At 44.5% G+C, this 24,752-nt stretch overlaps 1 protein-coding gene across 1 annotated transcript in view; it reads left to right on the top strand.

Moving 5' to 3' along the window:
- The window catches only part of REDIC1 (regulator of DNA class I crossover intermediates 1), a 252,366-nt gene extending 230,135 nt beyond the window's left edge, over nt 1-22,231 (top strand). The window contains exon 6 of the mRNA XM_077261050.1: nt 21,922-22,231. Coding sequence (XP_077117165.1) covers nt 21,922-22,023 — 102 coding nt within the window. The 3' untranslated portion in view covers nt 22,024-22,231. The remainder of the gene's footprint in view (nt 1-21,921) is intronic.
- Nucleotides 22,232-24,752: the final 2,521 nt, after the last annotated feature.

Here is a 24,752-nt window from a genome sequence, read left to right as displayed (position 1 = left end):
CGTTTATTTGAGAAAAAAATGGAAATTTGGCAAAAATTTGGTAAATTTTGCAATTTTACAACTTTGAATTTTTATGCCCTTAAATCACAGAGATATCTCACACAAAATACTTAACAAGTAACATTTCCCACATGTCTACATTACATCAGAACAATTTTGGAACCAATTTTTTTTGTTAGGGAGTTATAAGGGTTAAAAGTTGACCAGCAATTTCTCATTTTTACAACACCATATTTTTTTTTTAGGGACCGCATCACATTTGAAGTCACTTTGAGGGGTCTATATGATAGAAAATACCCAAGTGTGACACCATTCTAAAAACTGCAGACCTCAAGGTGCTCAAAACCACATTCAAGAAGTTTATTAACCCTTCAGGTGTTTCACAGGAATTTTTGGAATGGTTAAAAAAAAAAAAGAACATTCCACTTTTTTTCACAAAAAATTAACTTCAGCTCCAATTTGTTTTATTTTGCCAAGAGTAACAGGAGAAATTGGACCCCAAAAGTTGTTGTACAATTTGTCCTGAGTACGCTGATAACCCATACGTGGGGGTAAACCACTGTTTTGGGGCATGGAAGAGCTCGGAAGGGAAGGAGCGCCGTTTGACTTTTCAATGCAAAATTGCCTGGAATTGAGATGGGACGCCATGTTGCGTTTGTAGAGCCCCTGATGTGCCTAAACTTTGAAACCCCCCGCAAGTGACACCATTTTGGAAAGTAGACCCCCTAAGGAACTTATCTAGATATGTGGTGAGCACTTTGACCCTCCGAGTGCTTCACAGAAGTTTATAATGCAGAGCCGTAAAAAAAAAAAAAAAAAAATCATTTTTTCACAAAAATGATATTTTGCCCCCAATTTTTTATTTTCCCTAGGGTAATAGAAGAAATTGGACCCCAAAAGTTGTTGTGTTGTACAATTTGTCCTGAGTACGCGGATACCCCATATGTGGGGGTAAACCACTGTTTGGGCGCATGGCAGAGCTCGGAAGGGAAGGAGCGCCGTTTGACTTTTCAATGAAAAATTGACTGGAATTGAGATAGGACACCATGTCGCATTTAGAGAGCCCCTGATGTGCCTAAACATTGAAATCCCCCACAAGTGACACCATTTGGAAAGACGACCCCCCTAAGGAACTTATATAGATGTGGTGTGAGAACTTTGAACCTCCAAGTGTTTCACTACAGTTTATAACGCAGGGCCGTGAAAATAAAATTATTTTTTTTTCCCAAAAAATTATTTTTAGCCCCAGTTTTGTATTTTGAATGACGTTTGGTAAAATTGATAAAGCAGTTTTATTCTTAGGGTCAGTACGATTACAGCGATGCCTCATTTATGTCTTTTTTTATGTTTTGGTGCTTTTATACGATAAAAGCTATGTTATATAAAAAATTATTTTTGCATCGCTTTATTCTGAGGACTATAACTTTTTAATTTTTTCGCTAATGATGCTGTATGGCGGCTCGTTTTTTGCGGGACAAGATGACGTTTTCAGCAGTGTCATGGTTATTTATATCCGTCTTTTTGATTGAGTGTTATTCCACTTTTTGTTTGGCGGTATGATAAAGCGTTTTTTGCCTTGGATTTTTATTTTTATTTTTACGGTGTTCACTGAAGGGGTTAACTAGTGGGACAGTTTCATAGGTCGGGTCGTTACGGACGCGGCAATACTAAATATGTGTACTTTTATAGATTTTTTTTTATCTAGATAAAGAAATGTATTTATTGGAATATATATATATTTTTTTACACATGTAAATTTATTTATTTTTTCTACTTTATAACATTGCCCCATGGGGGGACATCACAGTATAGTGTCAGATCGCTGATCTGTCACTTTGCAATGCACTGTGTCAGATCAGCGATCTGACACGCACTGCAGGGAGGCTTGCTGGCGCCTGCTCTGAGCAGGAGCTTGCAAGCCACCTCCCTGCAGGACCCGGAAGGAGCCCCACGGCCATTTTGAATCCAGGGCCTGCAGAGAGGAGGATGTAGGAGACCCTCTGAACAACGTGATAACATTGCTTTGTTGGAGGGTCTCAGGGAAGCACGCAGGGAGCCCCCTCCCTGCGTGATGCTTCCCTATGCCGCCGGATCGCTGCGATCATGTTTGATCGCAGTGTTCTGGGGGTTAATGTGCCAGGAGCGGTCCGTGACCACTCCTGGCACATAGTGCCGGATGTCAGCTGTAGTAATCAGCTGACACCCGGCGGCGATCGACTGCGCTCCCCCCGTGAGCGTGGCCAATCTGCACGGAAAAAAAAATAACAGCGTCGGGAATGCTAATGAAGGAAGAGGAGGTGGTGCCCGGCACGCAGAGGCCCTGAGTGTCGGCTGTGGTGCTCTGTCTTAGGGGGAAAGACCTGCCCCCAGGTCTAATTCGAGGTATGAGAGGGCACATTATAAAAGCGATTATTGCAGCATTGTCAGGGACCAGAACTAAAAGAGCCACTTCGGCAGAATGCAGCATTAGTGCTGCACAAGCTGGCTCTTTTAGTTAAAAACACCTGGGGGGGTGACAGGTTCCCTTTAAGAGAGTAATTGATTGCACCACAAATTTTCAGGAGCTTCATCGCAAAAGGAGAGAATTCATATGCATAAGCCAATTTTTTAGTTATGTGATCCCATAAATTTAATTTATGCCTATATTTTTTTCTCTTTTCACTTCACCAACGTAGACTATTTAGTGCTGATGCATCACACAAAAATCAGATTACAAAAATATTTAAACACAGGTTGTAATGTAACAAAATAGGTAAAAAGACAAGGGGGTGATTACTTTCACAAGCCACTGTACTGAGTAAAATGTATTCAATAGCAGGATTGAAGTGTGCTATTTTCCATTAAAATATTTTTGCTCTAGTGAATATTATTCCACTTCAACTCATATAGTCTTTTTCATGCTATGGAACTTATTATTCCACTTCAACTCATAGTCTTTTTCATGCTATGGAACTTTCGCATTATACCAAAATATGGAGGTGCTACCCACCTCTCCTCTCAGACATGCATAATTCATATGAGCAGGTACCAGATACTATGAACCAGACTGTGACCAGATATTTGAGGATTCAATTTTTTGCATCATGTGGCCTTTGGGCCACAAACTGTGCAGCCCTGGTGTTAACAGACCCTTAGACACACCTGTTCACACCTAGCCAGTGCTCACATTATTTTAATTAGTATATGAGCGGTGGCTTTGATTCATAAAAAAAGATCAGTTTTATTTCCTGTTCTTGCTCACAATGGCATAGACAAGAGAACAGTCTGAGCAGATCAGAGATGCTTCCAGCACCAAGCACAAGATGTCTAAACAGACAAGACTATCTTCGGAGACCTGGCATTTTGACTTAAACAGTTTGAAATGTTATCAAGAAGTTTGCTACTCATGGAACAGTCAAGAACCTTATAGGAGGTAATGTAAGGAATAAAATTATTGAAAAACCCTATGAAGATTTATTTGAGTTGTGGTTAAAAAAAAGGAACAAAAAACCTTCTGGTACAGCTCTAAACACAGAGAATGATGGTTTATTTCTGTAACATACAAAAGGCCAAGAAGGACCCCAGTGCTTAAAGTGCACCTGTCAGCAATTTTGGCTGCTATAAGATGCAGCCCCTGCCTTTCCGGGCTTATCTACAGCATTCTATAATTCTGTAGATAAGCCCCCGGTCCAACCTGCAAGTGAAGAAAAATAAATTGTATTATACTCACCCGGGGGAAGGGTCCGGTCTGATGGGTGTCGCAGGTCCGGGTCTGGCACCTCCCATATTCTTGCGATGCCGCCCTCCTGCTTCTTCATCGCTCCCCGGCATTGCACTCCTGCGCAGGTGTACTTATCTGCTCTGTTGAGGGCAGCATAAAGTACCGTAGTGTGCAGGCGCTGGGCCTCTGACCTTTCCCAGCACCTGTGCACTGCAGTACTTTACGCTGCGCTCAACAGGGCAGATAAGTACGCCTGCGCAGGAGCATGATGCCGGGGAGCGATGAAGAAGCAGAAGGGTGGCATCGCAAGAAGATGGGAGGTGCCAGAACCGGACCTGCGACACCCATTGGACCGGACCGCCCACCTGGGTGAGTATAGTAAAACTTATTTTTCTTCACTTGCGGGTCAGACTGGGGGCTTATCTACAGCATTATAGAATGCTATAGATAAGTACTGAAAGGCAGTGGCTGCATCTCATAGCGGCCAAAACAGGTTACAGGTTCCCTTTAAAGAGGAGTCTCAAACGAAATATCACGGGAGGCTGGGGCTGCAGTCACTTTTCTGCTGTGTCTTATCACCCCTCCTGAAGCAGGATGTCATCAGGGGGTGGCGTTACAATTACTTACTACAGTTTCTTGCATCACCACTCTTAAGATTGTCATGATTTTACAGCAGACAATCTATGAGAAAAAAAATTAAAATGGTGTATCAGCACTGCCACATTAGAAAACATTGGTCCAAGTCCCATCCAATAAAAAAATAAGATAGCACTCATCCCATGTAAATGCTAGTGTGCGAACCCTCACAGTGAGAAACTGTCCTAAGCTAAACCAGGGATTGAAGCTTGAGGAGGACAATTTGCATGTTCTAGGTGCCTTCTGGGAAAAGTGAAGACTCTTCCTCAGCAAGAAGATCATTGGGTACAGCCGGGACCAGCTGCTTGGAAAGCATCTTCAAACCAGGGATTGATGCTTGCCTTTAGGACATCATTGCAAGAAAGCTTGGCTGATTGAGTAGATTACACAAAAAGGAAAAAACAGCAGATTACACAAGGAGGAAGACACACACAGCAAGTCAGCAGGATCTAGGAGCAACATGGCAGATGTGACAACCTACATGGTGAGCTGCAACATGTGCTACATGTTCACAGATCGACCAGAAGAAGAATCCAAGTTCACCTGCCTGAAGTGTAGACTACTGGCCCTTTTAGAAGAAAAGGTGTGGGGTCTGGAAGAAAGAATTGCAACTTTGAAACTTATCAAAGAAAATTAAGACTTTCTAGACAGAACAAAAGCATCTCTACTGGTCACAGAAGGTGAAGAAAATGTCAGAGAACCTCCAAAAGCAGACGAGTGGAAGCATGTGACCAAAAGAAGCAAGAAGACCATGGAGACATCACCAACCACATAACTGAGAAACCGATACCAAGGCCTTGTGGAGTACGAAGATGGCACACCTAAGGATGAGGCACTACTAGCAAGCAAAGAAGAAATGGGCACACAGCAACATCCAGAAGTGACAACAAAAAGTACAGCCAAGAAGTGAAGAAGAGTGGTAGTGGTGGGAGACTCAATACTGAGAGGCACAGAAGCAGACATCTGCAGACCGGACATAACAGTAAGAGAAGTATGCTGCCTCCCAGGTGCGAAGATCAAGGATGTGACCGATAGGATTCCAAAGCTCATCAGTTCCAAGGACATCCACCCATTTCTTCTGATACATGTTGGCACCAATGACACAGCAAGGAAGGACCTATAGACAATCTGCAAGGACTTTGAAGAGTTGGGGAAGAAAGTAAAGGAACTGGATGCCCTGGTAGTTTTTTCTTCTTCCAGTAGACGGGCATGGCACCAGGAGATGGAACAGGATCCTTGATGTGAACAACTGGCTAAGACGATGGTGCAGACAAGGATTCGGATTCATGGACCATGGTCTGAATTACCTATATGAGGGACTCCTTGCCAGAGACGGATTACACCTCAACAAACCTGGGAAACACACATTCGCCAGAAGACTTGCTACACTCATCAGGAGGGCGTTAACCCTAGAACGCATACCCATAGAAATCTACACATTCACGCACCTGGGGCCTTTTAGGCCTGTTTACAATTATCATGGAATAACTCAAATAAAAATACTTTTCAAAGTTTATTGCAAAGTAAGGATGCTTTCCCACTAGCACAGGGGTCCGCCAGGACGGGATTCCGTAATAGATCTGACCTCCTGGTGACCCCAGCTGAGGCTGGCGGACGCATACCTGGGGCCTCGCAGGCCTGCCAGGTTACTTGTTTTCTATTTTCTGTAAAATTACTTTAGTTAGAATTTTGAAACTCTAGGTATTCCTCAGGTATATAGTTGTTAGTAATTTCCAGTTGTTCATATATTTTTATGTTATAGGCATTTCGGTATAACAACCTTTTTTTTTTTGGGACTACCCCATATTCACGCACCTGGGGCCTTTTAGGCCTGTGTGCAAATAACACAGAATAACTCAAATAAAAATACTTTTCAAAATTTATTTTACAGTTGCAAGGTAAGGATGCATTCCAACTAGCGCTGGGGTCCGCCAGGAGGGGATCCGTAATGGATCTGACCTCCTGGTGACCCCAGCTAAGGCTGGCGTAATCCCGCCATTCCGGCAGCCTTAGCTGGAGTTACCAGGAGGTCAGATCCATTATGGATCCCCTTCTGGCGAACTCCAGCGCTACTGGGAACACAGCCTAAGATGTGTACATTTCAAAACATAATTATGTGCATAAAACAAAAAAGTAAGTGAACGGGCACGCCAAATATAGGCACTCTCTATGCAATTTTTTTATGAAAACATTTTTTGGTTGTAGCATACTTGGTGCAGGAATATTTATTTGTAACTTTACATATTCCCCCAACAATTCTCGCATATTATTTTTTCGGCTGAATGTTCCTTGCATACATTTTGTCCGCAAGTAGAACAGAAACGCTCCGATTTTCTTTCCTTCTTTGCTGGACAAATATAGCAGCGCTTTCTTTTTTTTCTCTTTGCTCTGGATGTTCCAGAAAGCGTATTCCACATCGGATCATTGCCTCCGTAATTTGCCATGATAAGCATATCATGCTGCTTCTCTCCATCATAGTAGGCATCAAAAGTTCATAACAAAGTTCTGTCAAAAATAGACGTCTCTTGTCTTTCCTGTTGGCATGGAATTCTAGATTACTTTGACAATAAACAATGTAGCTATTGAGGGCTGACACATCAAGGATATTGGAAAAAAGGGCAACAGGCCAACGTTTAGTCTGCCTTTTGCACGAATACTCTCCAATCATTTCGTCCATCTTGTCGACTCCTCCTTTTGTCTTATTATAATGCAGTATGATTTCAGGGTTTTTTTTCCTGTCATTGGTGTCAATACTACCATCATGATGCATTGTACTCAGTAATATCACGGATTTTTCTTTCTTGGCTTTATAAGACACCATTGTTGCTTGATTGCAGAAACTGAATACACTCTCGTAGATTGTTCGCTGTGCATTGTGCTTCATGATTGGAGGAATTTCGCGGCGGTTTGGCCTCATAGTACCAACAAGTGTAAGTTGCTTTTGAAGCAAAAAGTTGGCCATTTCAAAATTGGTAAAGTAATTATCCATTGTAATATTTTTTCCCTTCCAAGATCACATGACCATGTTGTCATGCAGAATCCACACTCTTCCCAGCAATAGCAGAGTCATAAAAGTTCTTCCCCAGCAACAAAACAGACAAAAAGACTGAGTATCACATGTAAACCTAGTACAGGCCTAAAAGGCCCCAGATGCGTGAATATGGGGTAGTCACAAAAAAAGGTTGTTATACCGAAATGTCTGTAACATAAAAATATATGAATAACTGGAAATTACTAACAACTATATAGGATTACCTAGATTTTCAAAATTCTAACTAAAGTACTTTTACAGAAAATAGAAAACAAGTAACCTGGCAGGCCTGCGAGGCCCCAGGTATGCGTTCTAGGATTAAAGTAGAAGAGGGGACGGGAAGAAAAACGTTAGACACGAACATGAAGCCAGAAAAATACTGATGAAGGATATGAGGTGCGGCAAAGAAGACCCAAGACAACATATTCAGAAGGTAGGTAAGAAAATTTCTAAAACAATCCACAGGGAGGAGATTGGAACAAAACAAAATTCTCTAAACTGCATTCTCGCAAACACCAGAAGCCTGACAAACAAGATTGAGAACTAGAAGCAGAAACATCTACAGGTAACTGATATAGTGGGAATAACCGAGTCATGGTTAGATGAAAGCTATGACTGGGCAGTTAACTTACAGGGTTACAGTCTGTTTAGAAAGGATCGTAAAAATCGGAGAGGAGGAGGGGTTTGTCTTTATGTAAAGTCTTGTCTAAAATCCTCTTTAAGGGAGGATAGTAGCGAAGGGAATGAGGATATCGAGTCCATATGGGTCGAAATACGTGGAGTGAAAAATAGTAACAACATTCTCATTGCAGTCTGTTACAAACCCTCAAATATAACAGAAATCATGGAAAGTCTACTACTAAGGCAGATAGATGAAGCTGCAACCCATAATGAGGTCCTTGTTATGTGGGACTTTAACTACCCGGATATTAACTGGGAAACAGAGACCTGTGAAATCCATAAAGGCAACAGGTTTCTGCTAATAACCAAGAAAAATTACCTTTCACAATTGGTGCAGAATCCAACCAGAGGAGCATCACTTTTAGACCCAATACTGTCTAATAGACCTGACAGAATAACAAATATGTAGGCATCTAGGAAATATTTACCACAATATTGTACAGTTTCACTTGTCTTTCGCTAGTGGGACTTGTCAGGGAGTCACAAAAACACTGAACTTTACGAAGGCAAAGTTTGACTAGTTTAGAGATGCCCTTAATGTGGTTGACTGGGACTATGTCCTCAGAAATAAGAATACAGATAATAAATGGGAAATGTTTAAGAATATCCTAAATAGGCACTGTAAGCGGTTTGTAACTTATGGAATAAAAGGACAAGAAATAGGAAAAACCCAGTGTGGCTAAACAAAGAAGTAAGAGGGAAAATTAACAGTAAAAAGAAAGCATTTAAACTACTAAAGCAGGATGGCACAGTTGAAGCTCTAAAAAAACTATAGGGAGAAAAATACTTTATCTAAAAAACTAATTAAAGCTGCCAAAAAGGAAACAAAAACTAATCCCAAACTGTTCTTCAACTATATCAATAGTACAAGAATCAAAAGTGAAAGTGTAGGCCCTTTAAAAAATTGTGAGGAAAGAATGGCTGTAGATGACGACGAAAAAGCTAATATATTAAACACCTTTCCACGGTATTCACGGTGGAAAATAAAATGCTAGGGAAATGCCAAGAGACAAAGAAAACCCTATATTAAGGGTCACCAGTCTAACCCAAGAAGAGGTGTGAAACCGGCTAAATAAGATTAAAATAGATAAATCTCCATGACCAGATGGCATACACCCACGAGTACAAAGTGAACTAAGTAATGTAATAGACAAACCATTATTTCTTATATTTAGGGACTCTATAGCGACGGGGTCTGTTCCACAGGACTGGCGCATAGCAAATGTGGTACCAATATTGAAAAAGGGCTCTAAAAGTGAACCTGGAAATTATAGGCCAGTAATTCTAACCTCTATTGCTGGTAAAATATTTGAAGTGTTTCTGAGGGATGTTATTCTGGATTATCTCAATGAGAATAACTGTTTAACTCCATATCAGCATGGGTTTATGAAGAAGTGTTCCTGTCAAACCAATCTAATCAGTTTTTATGAAGAGGTAAGCTATAGGCTGGACCAAGCTGAGTCATTGGACTTGGTATATCTTGATTTTACCATGCCACACAAGAAGTTGGTGCACAAAATGAGAATGCTGGGTCTGGGGCAAAAATGTGTGTAAATGAGTAAGTAACTGGCTTAGTGATAGAAAGCAGAGGGTGGTTATAAATGGTATATTCTCTAACTGGGTCGCTGTGACCAGTGGGTACCGCAGGGGTCAGTGTTGGGACCTATTCTCTTCAACATATTTATTGACGATCTGTTAGAAGGTTTACACAGTAAAATATCGATATTTGCAGATGATACAAAACTATGTAAAGCAGTCAATACAAGAGAAGATGGTATTCTGCTACAGATGTATCTGGATAAGTTGGAAACTTGGGCCAAGAGGTGGCAGATGCGGTTTAACTGTGATAAATGTAAAGTTACACACATGGGAAGAAGGAATCAATATCGCCATTATACACTGAACGGGAAACCACTGGGTAAATTTGACATGGAGAAGGACTTGGGAATCTTAGTTAATGATAAACTTACCTGGAGCAGCCAGTGCCTGGCAGCGGCTGCCAAGGTAAACAGGATCATGGGGTGCATTAAAAGAGGTCTGGATACGCACGATGAGAGCATTATACTGCCTCTGAACAAATCCCTGGTTAGTCAGCACTTGGAGTACTGTGTACAGTTTTGGGCACTAGTGCTCAGGAAGGATATAATGGAACTAGAGCGATTACAAAAGATGAAAACAAAATTAATAAAGGGGGTGGGGGAACTACAATACCCAGCGAGATTAGCAAAATTAGGATTATTTAGTCTAGAAAAAAGACTACTGGGGGGGCGATCTAATAACCATGTATGAGTATGTAAGGGGACAATACAAATATCTCTCCGTGGATCTGTTTATACCAAGGAAGGTGACGGTCACAAGGGGGGCATTCTCTACGTCTGGAGGAGAGAAGATTTTTCCACCAACATAGAAGAGGATTCGTTACTGTTAGAGCAGTGAGAATCAGGAATTCCTTGCCTGAGGAGATGGTGATAGCGAACTTAGTCAAGGGGTTCAAGAGAGGCCTGGATGTCTTCCTAAAGTGTAACAATATTGTATCTTACAGTTATTAGGTTCTTTAGAAGAACGTAGATCTGAGGATTTATTCTGACAGAATATAGGCTGAACTCACAATTTTGTGAGAAGCACCTGTATATCCATCACGATAGCTTGGTTTATGGACATCTATGGTTTGATTTTTTTTGTCTGTATGGATTGGCTGTTGCCAAAGTCTGGTGAGGGTTTCTTGTCGGTAGCACCTTTGGAGATATGTTTACTGTACTTATAAAATTGGTGACCTGTTCAATGCTTATGTCACCCGCTGTGTATACATATTATTTTTTTCTTGTTTAGTTTGGGTTCATAGCACATTTGAGGACAATATCAGGTGTTTGCATTTGTGGAAATTGTCACAGAGTTTTACTATGGAGTTCATTTTTGGCCACGTAAGAGGTGAAACCTACTGCCCTACTAACAACAAAATCCACGTGTGTAAAGAGGTTTTCTGAGCACAAGTAAAAAGAAAAAACCCACAAAAACAAACAATCTAGCGGTCTCTGTACTGACGCCCTAAATCTCCCTGATCTCTTTAGATACCTTTTTTAGCTCCTCTACAGCTTCTTGCAGACATCCTTGTAATTGGTTGTTTACATCCTGAACTTTTTACCAGTTCTCCCCTGTGTGGCTGTAGACTTCATTTCCCAAGAGGCGAAGCTGTATCTGTCGCACAGCTCACACACTCCCACCCTCTGTGCCCACTATCACTATGCACAGACAACCATCTAGAGACTTCTTTTCAGTCTCAGGCTGGATAGATCCCCATAATCCTGTAGAATGTAAGGCTATGTGCACACTCTGCGGCGTGCTCTGCGGGTTCTCCCGCAGCAGAATTGATAAATCTGCAGTGCAAAACCGCTGCGGTTATCCCTGCAGATTTATCGCGGTTTGTTCTGCGGTTTCCGCTGCGGGATTACGCCTGTACTATTGATGCTGCATATGCAGCAATATGCAGCATCAATAGTAATGTTAAAAATAATAAAAATTGGTTATACTCACCCTCTGATGTCCGGATCTCCTCGGCGCTGCACGCGGCGCTCCGGTTCCAAAGATGCTGTGCCGAGAAGGACCTTCGTGACGTCACGGTCATGTGACCGCGGCGCCATCACGGTCATGTGACCGCGACGTCATCTCAGGCCCTGCTCGCACAGCAACTGAGACCGGACAGCCGCGTGCAGCGCTGAGAGGTGAGTATAGCATCATTTTTTATTTTAATTCTTTTTTTTTACACTATTTATGCTTCCCAGGGCCTGGAGCAGAGTCTCCTCTCCTCCACCCCGGGTAGCAACCGCACATTATCCGCTTACTTCCCGCATCGTGGGCACAGCCCCATGCGGGAAGTAAGCAGAACAATGCATTTCTATGGGTGCAGAATCGCTGCGATTCTGCACAAAGAAGTGACATGCTGCGGGTTGTAAACTGCTGCGTTTCTGCGCGATTTTTCCCGCAGCATGTACACTGCGGTTTGCAGTTTCCATAGGGTTTACATGTAAATGTAAACGCAATGGAAACTGCTGCGGACCCGCAGCATCAAAATCGCCGCGGATCTGCGGTAAAAACCGCAAAGTGTGAACATGGCCTAAGCCCGCAAGGGCAGGGTCCTCTTCCCTCTGTACCAGTTTGTCATTGTTAGTTTGTTTACTGTAAGTGATATCTGTAATTTGTATGTAACCCCGTCTCATGTACAGCACCATGGATTTAATTGTGCTATATAAATAAACTAGATGTTTCCAGCCAGCTAACGCTCGACGCTCATTGCTATCTAATTAACGCTGCTGGTGATTAAACTAAAGTAAATAATGACAACATTCAATAGCGCTTACACAGGTGGTAATTTAACCCCTTCCTGACATCCGACGTACTATCCCGTCGAGGTGGGGTGGGCCCGTATGACCGCCGACGGGATAGTACGTCATACGCGATCAGCGGCGCTCACGGGGGGAGCGCCGCCGATCGCGGCCGGGTGTCAGCTGATTATCACAGCTGACATCCGGCACTATGTGCCAGGAGCGGTCACGGACCGCCCCCGGCACATTAACCCCCGGCACACCGCGATCAAACATGATCGCGATGTGCCGGCGGTGCAGGGAAGCATCGCGCAGGGAGGGGGCTCCCTGCGGGCTTCCCTGAGCCCCCCGCAGCAACGCGATGTGATCGCGTTGCTGCGAGGGTCTTACCTCCCTCCCTGCCTGCTCCAGACCCGGATCCAAGATGGCCGCGGATCCGGGTCCTGCAGGGAGGGAGGTGGCTTCACAGACGCCTGCTCAGAGCAGGCACTGTGAAGCAGCCTGCACTTTCCTCAGATCGGTGATCTGTCAGAGTGCTATGCAAACTGGCAGATCACCGATCTGTATTGTCCCCCCCTGGGGCAAAGTAAAAAAGTTAAAAAAAAAATTTTCCAAATGTGTAAAAAAAAAAAAAAATATTCCAAAATAATGAAAAAAAAAATAAAATATTATTCCCATAAATACATTTCTTTATCTAAATAAAATTAAAAAAACAATAAAAGTACACATATTTAGTATCGCCGCGTCCGTAACGACCCAACCTATAAAACTGCCCCACTAGTTAACCCCTTCAGTAAACACCGTAAGAAAAAAAAAAAAAAAACGAGGCAAAAAACAACGCTTTATTACCATACCGCCGAACAAAAAGTGGAATAACACGCGATCAAAAAGACGGATATAAATAACCATGGTACCGCTGAAAACGTCATCTTGTCCCGCAAAAAACGAGCCGCCATACAGCATCATCAGCAAAAAAATAAAAAAGTTATAGTCCTGAGAATAAAGCGATACCAAAATAATTATTTTTTCTATAAAATAGTTTTTATCGTATAAAAGCGCCAAAACATAAAAAAATTATATAAATGAGATATCACTGTAATCGTACTGACCCGACGAATAAAACTGCTTTATGAATTTTACCAAACGCGGAACGGTATAAACGCCTCTCCCAAAAGAAATTCATGAATAGCTGGTTTTTGGTCATTCTGCCTCACAAAAATCGGAATAAAAAGTGATCAAAAATGGTCACGTGTCCGAAAATGTTACCAATAAAAACGTCAACTCGTCCCACAAAAAACAAGACCTCACATGACTCTGTGGACCAAAATGTGGAAAAATTATAGGTCTCAAAATGTGGAGACGCAAAAACTTTTTTGCTATAAAAAGCGTCTTTTAGGCTGGTTTCACACTTGCGTTTTTATCTGCATGCGTTTTTTAAAAAAACGCATGTGTGAAAAAACGCATGTAAACGTGGTAAAACGCATGCGTTTTTAGACGAATGCGTTTTTATAGAAAAACACAAGAAAACAAACAAAAAAAAATCTACCCCTAACCCTACCCCTACCCCTAACCTGAAATACGTGGCACTAAAATATACGTTTATATACGTATATAAGTGCCACGATATTTCAGTGGCCACGTATAAGTGCCACGTATATAAGTGCCACGTATATAAGTGCCACGTACATAAGTGCCACGTACTTAAGTGCCACGTACTTAAGTGCCACGTACTTAAGTGCCACGTATTTACGTGCCACGTATTCACGTGCCACGTATTTACGTGCCACGTAGTTAAGTGCCACGTACTTAAGTGCCACGTACTTAAGTGCCACGTACTTAAGTGCCACGTATTTACGTGCCACGATATTTCAGTGCCACGTATAACCACATAGTTATAGTATTTATAGTACGTGGCACTGAAATACGTGGCACTGAAATATCGTGGCACTGAAACACGTGGCACTGAAACACGTGGCACTGAAACACGTGGCACTTAAATACGTGGCACATAAATATGTGGCACTTAAATACGTGGCACTTAAATACGTGGCACTTATGACTGTCAGAAAATGTTCATTAAACGGTTAGAGGTGAGGTTAGGGGTAGGGTTAGGGTTACCGTTGGGATTAGGGTTAGGGGTGTGTTTGGGTTAGGGTTTCAGGTAGAATTGGGGAGTTTCCACTGTTCAGGCACATCAGGGGCTCTCCAAACGCGACATGGCGTCCGATCTCAATTCCAGCCAATTCTGCGTTGAAAAAGTATAACAGTGCTCCTTCCCTTCCGAGCTCTCCCGTGCGTCCAAAAAGGGGTTTACCCCAACATATGGGTTATCAGCGTACTCGGGACAAATTGAACAACAACTTCTGGGGTCCAAGTTCTCTTGTTATCCTTGGGAAAATAAAAATTTGGGGGGCTAAAAATCATTTTTGTGGGAAAAAAATATGTTTTATTTTCACGGCTCTGCGTTGTAAACTGTAGTGAAACACTTGGGGGTTCAAAGTTCTCACAACACATCTAGATAAGTTCCTTGGGAGGTCTAGTTTCCAATATGGGGTCACTTGTGGGGGGTTTGTACTGTTTGGGTACATCAGGGGCTCTGCAAATGCAACGTGACGCCTGCAGACCAATCCATTTAAGTCTGCATTCCAAATGGCGCTCCTTCCCTTCCGAGCTCTGTCATGTGCCCAAACAGTGGTTACCCCCCACATAGGGGGTATCAGCGTACTCAGGACAAATTGGAAAACAACTTTTAGGGTCCAATTTATTCTGTTACCCTTGTACAAATACAAAGCTGGGGGCTAAAAAATCATTTTTGTGAAAAAAAAAAGAATTTTTATTTTCACGGCTTTGCGTTACAAACTGTAGTGAAACACTTGGGGGTTCAAAGTTCTCACAACACATCTAGATAAGTTCCTTGGGAGGTCTAGTTTCCAATATGGGGTCACTTGTGGGGGGTTTGTACTGTTTGGGTACATCAGGGGCTCTGCAAATGCAACGTGACGCCTGCAGACCAATCCATTTAAGTCTGCATTCCAAATGGCGCTCCTTCCCTTCCGAGCTCTGTCATGTGCCCAAACAGTGGTTACCCCCCACATAGGGGGTATCAGCGTACTCAGGACAAATTGGACAACAACTTGTAGGGTCCAATTTATTCTGTTACCCTTGTAAAAATACAAAGCTGGGGGCTAAAAAATCATTTTTGTGAAAAAAAAAAGAATTTTTATTTTCACGGCTTTGCGTTACAAACTGTAGTGAAACACTTGGGGGTTCAAAGTTCTCACAACACATCTAGATAAGTTCCTTGGGAGGTCTAGTTTCCAATATGGGGTCACTTGTGGGGGGTTTGTACTGTTTGGGTACATCAGGGGCTCTGCAAATGCAACGTGACGCCTGCAGACCAATCCATTTAAGTCTGCATTCCAAATGGCGCTCCTTCCCTTCCGAGCTCTGTCATGCGCCCAAACAGTGGTTACCCTCCATATATGGGGTATCAGCGTACTCAGGACAAATTGGACAACAACTTTTGGGGTCCAGTTTATTCTGTTACTCTTGTAAAAATACAAAAGCTGGGGGCTAAAAAATCATTTTTGTGAAAAAAAAAAAGAATTTTTATTTTCACGGCTCTGCGTTATAATCTGTAGTGAAACACTTGGGGGTGCAAAGCTCTCAAAACACATCTAGATAAGTTCCTTAGGGGGTCTAATTTCCAAAATGGTGTCATTTGTGGGGGGTTTCAATGTTTAGGCACATCAGGGGCTCTCCAAACGCAACATGGCGTCCCATCTCAATTCCAGTCAATTTTGCATTGAAAAGTCAAATGGCGCTCCTTCCCTTCCAAGCTCTGCCATGCGCCCAAACAGTGGTTTACCCCAACATATGGGGTATCTGCGTACTCAGGACAAATTGCACAACATTTTTTGGGGACCAATTTCTTCTCTTACCCTTGGGAAAATAAAAAATTGGGGGCGAAAAGATCATTTTTGTGAAAAAATATGATTTTTTATTTTTACGGCTCTGCATTATAAACTTCTGTGAAGCACTTGGTGGGTCAAAGTGCTCACCACACATCTAGATAAGTTCCTTAGGGGGTCTACTTTCCAAAATGGTGTCACTTGTAGGGGGTTTCAATGTTTAGGCACATCAGGGGCTCTCCAAACGCAACATGGCGTCCCATCTCAATTCCAGTCAATTTTGCATTGAAAAGTCAAATGGCGCTCCTTCCCTTCCAAGCTCTGCCATGCGCCCAAACAGTGGTTTACCCCAACATATGGGGTATCTGCGTACTCAGGACAAATTGCACAACATTTTTTGGGGACCAATTTCTTCTCTTACCCTTGGGAAAATAAAAAATTGGGGGCGAAAAGATCATTTTTGTGAAAAAATATGATTTTTTATTTTTACGGCTCTGCATTATAAACTTCTGTGAAGCACTTGGTGGGTCGAAGTGCTCACCACACATCTAGATAAGTTCCTTAGGGGGTCTACTTTCCAAAATGGTGTCACTTGTAGGGGGTTTCAATGTTTAGGCACATCAGGGGCTCTCCAAACGCAACATGGCGTCCCATCTCAATTCCAGTCAATTTTGCATTGAAAAGTCAAATGGCGCTCCTTCCCTTCCAAGCTCTGCCATGCGCCCAAACAATGGTTTACACCCACATATGGGGTATCAGCGTACTCAGGACAAATTGTACAACAACTTTTGCAGTCTATTTTCTCCTGTTACCCTTGGTAAAATAAAACAAATTGGAGCTGAAATAAATTTTGTGTGAAAAAAAATTAAATGTTCATTTTTATTTAAACATTCCAAAAATTCCTGTGAAACACCTGAAGGGTTAATAAACTTCTTGAGTGTGGTTTTGAGCACCTTGAGGGGTGCAGTTTTTAGAATGGTGTCACACTTGGGTATTTTCTATCATACAGACCCCTCAAAATGACTTCAAATGAGATGTGGTCCCTAAAAAAAAATGGTGTTGTAAAAATGAGAAATTTCTGGTCAACTTTTAACCCTTATAACTCCCTAACAAAAAAAAATTTTGGTTCCAAAATTGTGCTGATGTAAAGTAGACATGTGGGAAATGTTACTTATTAAGTATTTTGTGTGACATATGTCTGTGATTTAAGGGCATAAAAATTCAAAGTTGGAAAATTGCAAAATTTTCAAAATTTTCGCCAAATTTCCGTTTTTTTCACAAATAAACGCAAGTTATATCAAAGAAATTTTACCACTATCATGAAGTACAATATGTCACGAGAAAACAATGTCAGAATCGCCAAGATCCGTTGAAGCGTTCCAGAGTTATAACCTCCTAAAGGGACAGTGGTCAGAATTGTAAAAATTGGCCCGGTCATTAACGTGCAAACCACCCTTGGGGGTGAAGGGGTTAACTTAAAATGAAGTTAATAATATTAATCATTAAAAATCTGAATAATACTAAAAATAAATTAAGATGTGCGTTTTTTATTAATTCCATAATCTAAACAAATTTCATAACGAAACATAAATTAAGTAAAAATTTCTCTGTAAACACAATTAAATGTATAGTCATTTTCGTCATTTTCAAAGATCTTTCCTTGACTTCTGCCAGGTACAATTTAATGTGTGGGGACGGGATTGTGTGTCATAATGTGGTGGGGGGGCGGGATTATGTGTGGTGGGGGCGGGATTATGGGTGGTAATGTGGTGGGGGGGCGGGATTATGTGTGGTAATGTGGTGGGGCGGGATTATGTGGTAATGTGGTGGGAGGCGGGATTATGTGTGGTAATGTGGATGGAGGTGGGATTATGTGGTAATGTGGGGGGGCGGGATTATGTGTGGGGACGGGATTGTGGTAATATGGTGGGGTGGGATTATTATGGGTGGTGATGGGGTGGGGGGTGGTATTATGTGGTAATGTGGTGGGGGGGCGGGATTGTGTGGTAATGTGGTGGGGGGGCGGGATTATGGGTGGTAATGTGGGGGGCGGGATTATAGGTGGTAATGTGGTGGGGCGGGATTATGTGGTAATGTGGTGGGAGGCGGGATTATGTGTTGTAATGTGGATGGAGGCGGGATTACGTGGTAATGTGGTGGGGGGGCTGGATTACGTATGGAAATGTGGTGGGGGCGGGATTACGGGTGGTAATGGGGTGGGAGGGCAGGATTACGGGTGGTAATGGGGTGGGAGGGCGGGATTACGGGTGGTGATGGGTTGGGGGGCGGGATTGTGTGCGGTGATGGGGTGGGAGGGCGTGATTGTGTGCGGTGATGGGGTGGGAGGGCGGGATTGTGTGCGGTGATGTCTTGTGTGCGGTGATGGGGTGGGAGGGCGTAATTGTTTGCGGTGATGGGTTGGGGGGTGGGATTGTGTGCGGTGATGGGTCGGGGGGCGGGATTGTGTGCGGTGATTGGGTGGGAGGGCGTGATTGTGTGCGGTGATGGGGTGGGAGGGCGGGATTGTGTGCGGTGATGGGGTGGGAGGGCGGGATTGTGTGCGGTGATGTCTTGTGTGCGGTGATGGGGTGGTAGGGCGGGTTTTGTGTGCGGTGATGGGGTGGGAGGGCGTAATTGTTTGCGGTGATGGGTTGGGGGGCGGGATTGTGTGCGGTGATGGGTTGGGGGGCGGGATTGTGTGCGGTGATTATTGTGTGCGGTGATGGGGTGGGAGGGCGGGATTGTGTGCGGTGATTATTGTGTGCGGTGATGGGGTGGGAGGGCGGGATTGTGCGGTGATGGGGTGGGAGGGCGGGATTGTGTGCGGTGATGGGGTGGGAGGGCGGGATTGTGTGCGGTGATGGGGTGGCAGGGCGGGATTGTGTGCGGTGATGGGGTGGGAGGGCGGGATTGTGTGCGGTGATGGGGTGGGAGGGCGGGATTGTGTGCGGTGATGGGGTGGGATTGTGTGTGGTGATGGGTTGGGGGGCGAGATTGTGTGCGGTGATGGGTTGGGGGCGGGATTGTGTGCGGTGATGGGGTGGGAGGGCGGGATTGTGTGCGGTGATGGGGTGGGAGGGCGGGATTGTGTGCGGTGATGGGGTGGGAGGGCGGGATTGTGTGCGGTGATGGGGTGGGAGGGCGGGATTGTGTGCGGTGATGGGGTGGAAGGGCGGGATTGTGTGCGGTGATGGGGTGGGAGGGCGGGATTGTGTGCGGTGATGGGTGGGAGGGCGGGATTGTGTGCGGTGATGGGGTGGGGTCGGGATTGTGTGCGGTGATGGGGTGGGAGGGCGGGATTGTGTGCGGTGATGGGGTGGGAGGGCGGGATTGTGTGCGGTGATGGGGTGGGAGGGCGGGATTGTGTGCGGTGATGGGGTGGGAGGGCGGGATTGTGTGCGGTGATGGGGTGGGAGGGCGGGATTGTGTGCGGTGATGGGGTGGGAGGGCGGGATTGTGTGCGGTGATGGGGTGGGAGGGCGGGATTGTGTGCGGTGATGGGGTGGGAGGGCGGGATTGTGTGCGGTGATGGGGTGAGAGGGCGGGATTGTGTGCGGTGATGGGGTGGGAGGGCGGGATTGTGTGCGGTGATGGGGTGGGAGGGCGGGATTGTGTGCGGTGATGGGGTGGGAGGGCGGGATTGTGTGCGGTGATGGGGTGGGAGGGCGGGATTGTGTGCGGTGATGGGGTGGGAGGGCGGGATTGTGTGCGGTGATGGGGTGGGAGGGCGGGATTGTGTGCGGTGATGGGGTGGGAGGGCGGGATTGTGTGCGGTGATGGGGTGGGAGGGCGGGATTGTGTGCGGTGATGGGGTGGGAGGGCGGGATTGTGTGCGGTGATGGGGTGGGAGGGCGGGATTGTGTGCGGTGATGGGGTGGGAGGGCGGTATTGTGTGCGGTGATGGGGTGGGAGGGCGGGATTGTGTGCGGTGATGGGGTGGGAGGGCGGGATTGTGTGCGGTGATGGGGTGGGAGGGCGGGATTGTGTGCGATGATGGGGTGGGAGGGCGGGATTGTGTGCGATGATGGGGTGGGAGGGCGGGATTGTGTGCGGTGATGGGGTGGGAGGGCGGGATTGTGTGCGGTGATGGGGTGGGAGGGCGATGTGTGCGGTGATATTTTTGTGTGCGGTGATGGGGTGGGAGGGCGCTATTGTGTGCGGTGATGGGGTGGGGTCGGGATTGTGTGCGGTGATGGGGTGGGGGGCGTGATTGTGTGCGGTGATGGGTTGGGGGCGAGATTGTGTGCGGTGATGGGTTGGGGGCGAGATTGTGTGCGGTGATGTGTTGGGGGGCGGGATTGTGTGCGGTGATGGGGTGGGGGCGTGATTGTGTGCGGTGATGGGTTGGGGGGCGTGATTGTGTGCGGTGATGGGTTGGGGGCGGGATTGTGTGCGGTGATGGGTTGGGGGTGGGATTGTGTGCCGTGATGTGGTGGGGGGCGTGATTGTGTGCGGTGATGGGTTGGGGGCGGGATTGTGTGCGGTGATGGGTTGGGGGGCGGGATTGTGTGCGGTGATGGGTTGGGGGGCGTGATTGTGTGCGGTGATGGGTTGGGGGGCGGGATTGTGTGCGGTGATGTGTTGGGGGCGGGATTGTGTGCGGTGATGTGGGGGGCGGGATTGTGTGCGGTAATGAGGTGGGGGCGGGATTGTGTGTGGTGATGTGGTGGGAGGCGGAGCTACTGTGCAGGGGGCGGGATTAGCGAGTAATCACGATGCCTCTTATATATATAGATAATAATAACTGGAAGGACAAATGTCTTTTTTCGGCCTTGCTAATTGTGTTACTATGTTGGGGGTATGTTCTTCGTTTTCCTGAGTGTTTCTGCCAGCTTATGGCTGATTGAAAATTATCACTGAGGGTGTGTACCTCTCCCTTCTGTAAAATGTCGCTTGGAGTTAACAGAAATTAACTTTTGGGTGCCAAATATTTTGAACCTTATTCAAATACTCAGAACCTTCATTATCTTCTGTTGCAGCCACTGATAAGAAAATCCAATGTACCTGTCACAAGTTTACTACGACAGAGAGGAGCCAGTAAACTCTGGAATTTAATCAAGAGGATGATGGATAGTCACAAGCCATCATTCAATAAATGACTGCTTAAATTTTAGCACCAGAAGCAGTGTGAAAGACTGGTGGAAAGCATGCCAAGAAGCATGAAAGCTGTGATTAAAAATCATGGTTACGGTACGTTCACATTTGCGTTGTGCGCCGCAGCGTCGGCGCCGCAGCACACAACGCAAACAAAAACGCAGCAAAACGCATGCACAACGCTGCGTTTTGCGCCGCATGCGTCTTTTTTTTAATTGATTTTGGACGCAGCAAAAATGCAACTTGCTGCGTCCTCTGCGCCCGGACGCGGGCGCCGCAGCGATGCATGCGGCGCAAAACGCAAGTGCGACGCATGTCCATGCGCCCCCATGTTAAATATAGGGGCGCATGACGCATGCGGCGCCGCTGCGGCGCCCGCCGCTAATGTGAACGTAGCATTATTCCACAAAATGTTGAGTTTTGAACTCTTCCTGAGTTAAAACATTAGTATTGTTGTTTCTAAATGATTATGAACTTGTTTTCTTTGCATTATTTGAGGTCTGAAAGAACTGCTTTTTTCTTTTAATTATTACCATTTCTCCTTTTCAGAAAAAAAATACAAAATTTATTGCTTGGAAATTCGGAGACATGTTGTCAGAAGTTTATGGACTAAAAGAACAATTTACATTTTACTCAAAAATATACCTATAAAGAGAAAAATCAGAGAAACTGGAAATTTTGCAGTGGTCTCTTAATTTTTGCCAGAGCTGTATATACATATCAGCCCCCACAGTACTGTATTGTTTGCTAATATGCTAATGACCTGTTGCCCTAGCTTGGTGAAACAATGAGCCCCTGAGACCTTCCCCCTCCTGACATGTGAATGAGGAGGGAGACCTAAAATATCAGGGAGGTGAGACACAGATCAGTCCTGTGTGGAATGATGATGTGTTCACAGCATCTCAGAAAGAAGAGTATATGGATTATGCTATCCTCTGTCTGCTGGATTGTTGGACTTTTATCCTGTTACTCAACTGCATTCGTGTTTTGGACTATTTTATCCTTTGTGTGGTGGATCGTATATGGACCTTTCAAATTTTTGCCTAAATAAACGTCTTGGGATTGTTTACTATACTCTAGCTCTGTTGATTGTGTGATACCGGAGTAGGACCCCGTGACAGTCTGGTTTTGAGTATTCATATGCACAACTCCCCACTTGCCTGGTGGGAGAGGGGACAGATGAGGGCTGGAGCTCAGTTAAGCATGTGGCATCGGCGTCGTCATCAGATGTAAGCAGGGATAGCTAGGGTGCCCCTAGCTTTAGAGATAGGGAAAGAGCCCCTATGCCCAGGGATATCTTGCTACTTTGCCATGATAGTACCTTACAGCACTTTAATGCAGCAGAAATTTACACCCATGAATTAGAATTGTAATAGTTTACTTCTCATCATAGGCCCTATTTACTCCTTTCATAAAATCACATTTAGGGTATGTGCACACGTTCAGGAATGTGTGCAGAATTTTCCTGAGCAAAACCGGACACCTTTTCCAGGAAATCCGCATGCGTTTATTATGCGGTTTGTTACGCGGGTTTTTTTTTTTTTGCGTTTTTTTAGCGTTTTTTCAACTTTTGAAAAGTTGGTTAAAAAAAAGGGCTCCCATGAGGTCATTTCCTGGTCCAAGCCCTCTTCTCCATTTTACTTTCTTGTTGGATTGAAGATGCCGCATGTACAGCCTCAGTGGTGTCTTAGCACAGAACACATGCAGCTTTTGTTGCTTACGCTACTGCTTCAGCCGCACCACCACAGCGAGCAGGTAACAATGTCATTAGATGTGCACACTTTGCGGATTTGGCTGCGGATATGCAGCGTTTCTGATGCTGCGGATTCGCAGCAGTTTTCCATGCGTTGTGCAGTACCATGTGAACCATGTACTAAAGACTATATTCTCCCATAGGAGAGCTCTCGTCGTCGTCGGAGGACACCAAAGCGAATGTGGGTGCATCCAATTATTCAGGAGCGGGCAGACAAGGGCCGCTTCCATCTCCTTTACTAGGATTTAAGGAGGTAAGATATATTAGGGAAAAAAGGTATATTGTCATCTGTGTTCCTTTATTTTTATTGCTGGTAATGTAACATTTTCATCTGTGTCATTACATTTTTTTTTTTCAGTTATCCGGAGAAATTTCTGCAGTTTTGCAGGCTAAGCATTGAAGCTTTTGATCGCCTTCTCGTTGTTCTGGATACCGTCATCTGGCAGAAGTTGCAGCTAGTGATGAGCGAATATACTCGTTACTTGAGATTTCCTGAGCACGCTGGGGTGACATCCGAGTATTTTTTAGTGCTCAGAAATTTAGTTTTCCTCACCTCAGCTGAATGATTTACATCTATTAGCCAGCTTGTTTACATGTGGGGATTCCCTAGCAACCAGGAAACCCACACATGTACTTATGCTGGCTAACAGATGTAAATCATTCAGCTGCGGCGATGAAAACTAAATCTCCGAGCACTAAAAAATACTCGGAGGTCACCCGAGCGTGCTCGGGAAATCTCAAGTAACGAGTATATTCGCTCATCACTAGTTAACGACGAAAGAACAGTGCGTCTGAAACGCGCGTCGGGGTGCACCATATCAATTTGGCGGTACCTATAACCAATTCCATACATTAAAAAGTAAGTGACTCTGTATATTGTCCATGGATAGCACTTTATAGATAGCACATTTTTTTGCACTATATACACCTTTTTGTGTCTTTCCCCACACTTGATTTAGTAGCATTGTATGCACTTTATATATATCAAAGCGGTTTTTGGTTCGTAGTTTGTTAATTGCAGTTGACAACTTGGGTCAAGGAAGGCAATGTAACTCGGGTCTGCGTGTGAGAGAAACCTTCACTGACTACTTCATGAGTCCTGAAGGTGCCGTGTACTGGCAATACTCCTGTGCCTGAGTTGAGCAGCCTGAACAGCAGAGAAGATCTGATGCCTAACCCCAATCAATCAAGTCCCAAGCCTGTACAGCAGAGAAGATCTGATGCCTACACCCAATCAATCAAGTCCCCAGCATGTACAGCAGAGAAGATCCGATGCCTAAACCCAATCAACCTAGGATAGTTTTTCGTGAACAATGGAAACCTAAATAATTGTTAATAAATAAAAATTTTAATTTAATTTTAAAATCCGGTCTCAATTAGTTTTGTACTGTTTGTCACTGACACTTTATCAGATCCCATTACCCTCTCTTCACATACTGTAATTATGCATATACTCCTTTTGTTTTTATTCAAATATGACCACAGACAGTTTTTCAAAACCAATTTTTTTTTAAACTTTAAATATATTACAAGCATATGTAACAAACTTTTACATACAGTTATTTTTATAAAACATTAGGACAAACATTGTCCAAACATGTCCATCACTAAAGGACGTTCTTACATC

The sequence above is a fragment of the Ranitomeya variabilis genome, chromosome 5 (assembly GCF_051348905.1).
Source record: "Ranitomeya variabilis isolate aRanVar5 chromosome 5, aRanVar5.hap1, whole genome shotgun sequence".
NCBI classification, from domain to species: Eukaryota; Metazoa; Chordata; class Amphibia; order Anura; family Dendrobatidae; genus Ranitomeya; species Ranitomeya variabilis.
This window is presented reverse-complemented; position numbering and strand designations above follow the sequence as displayed.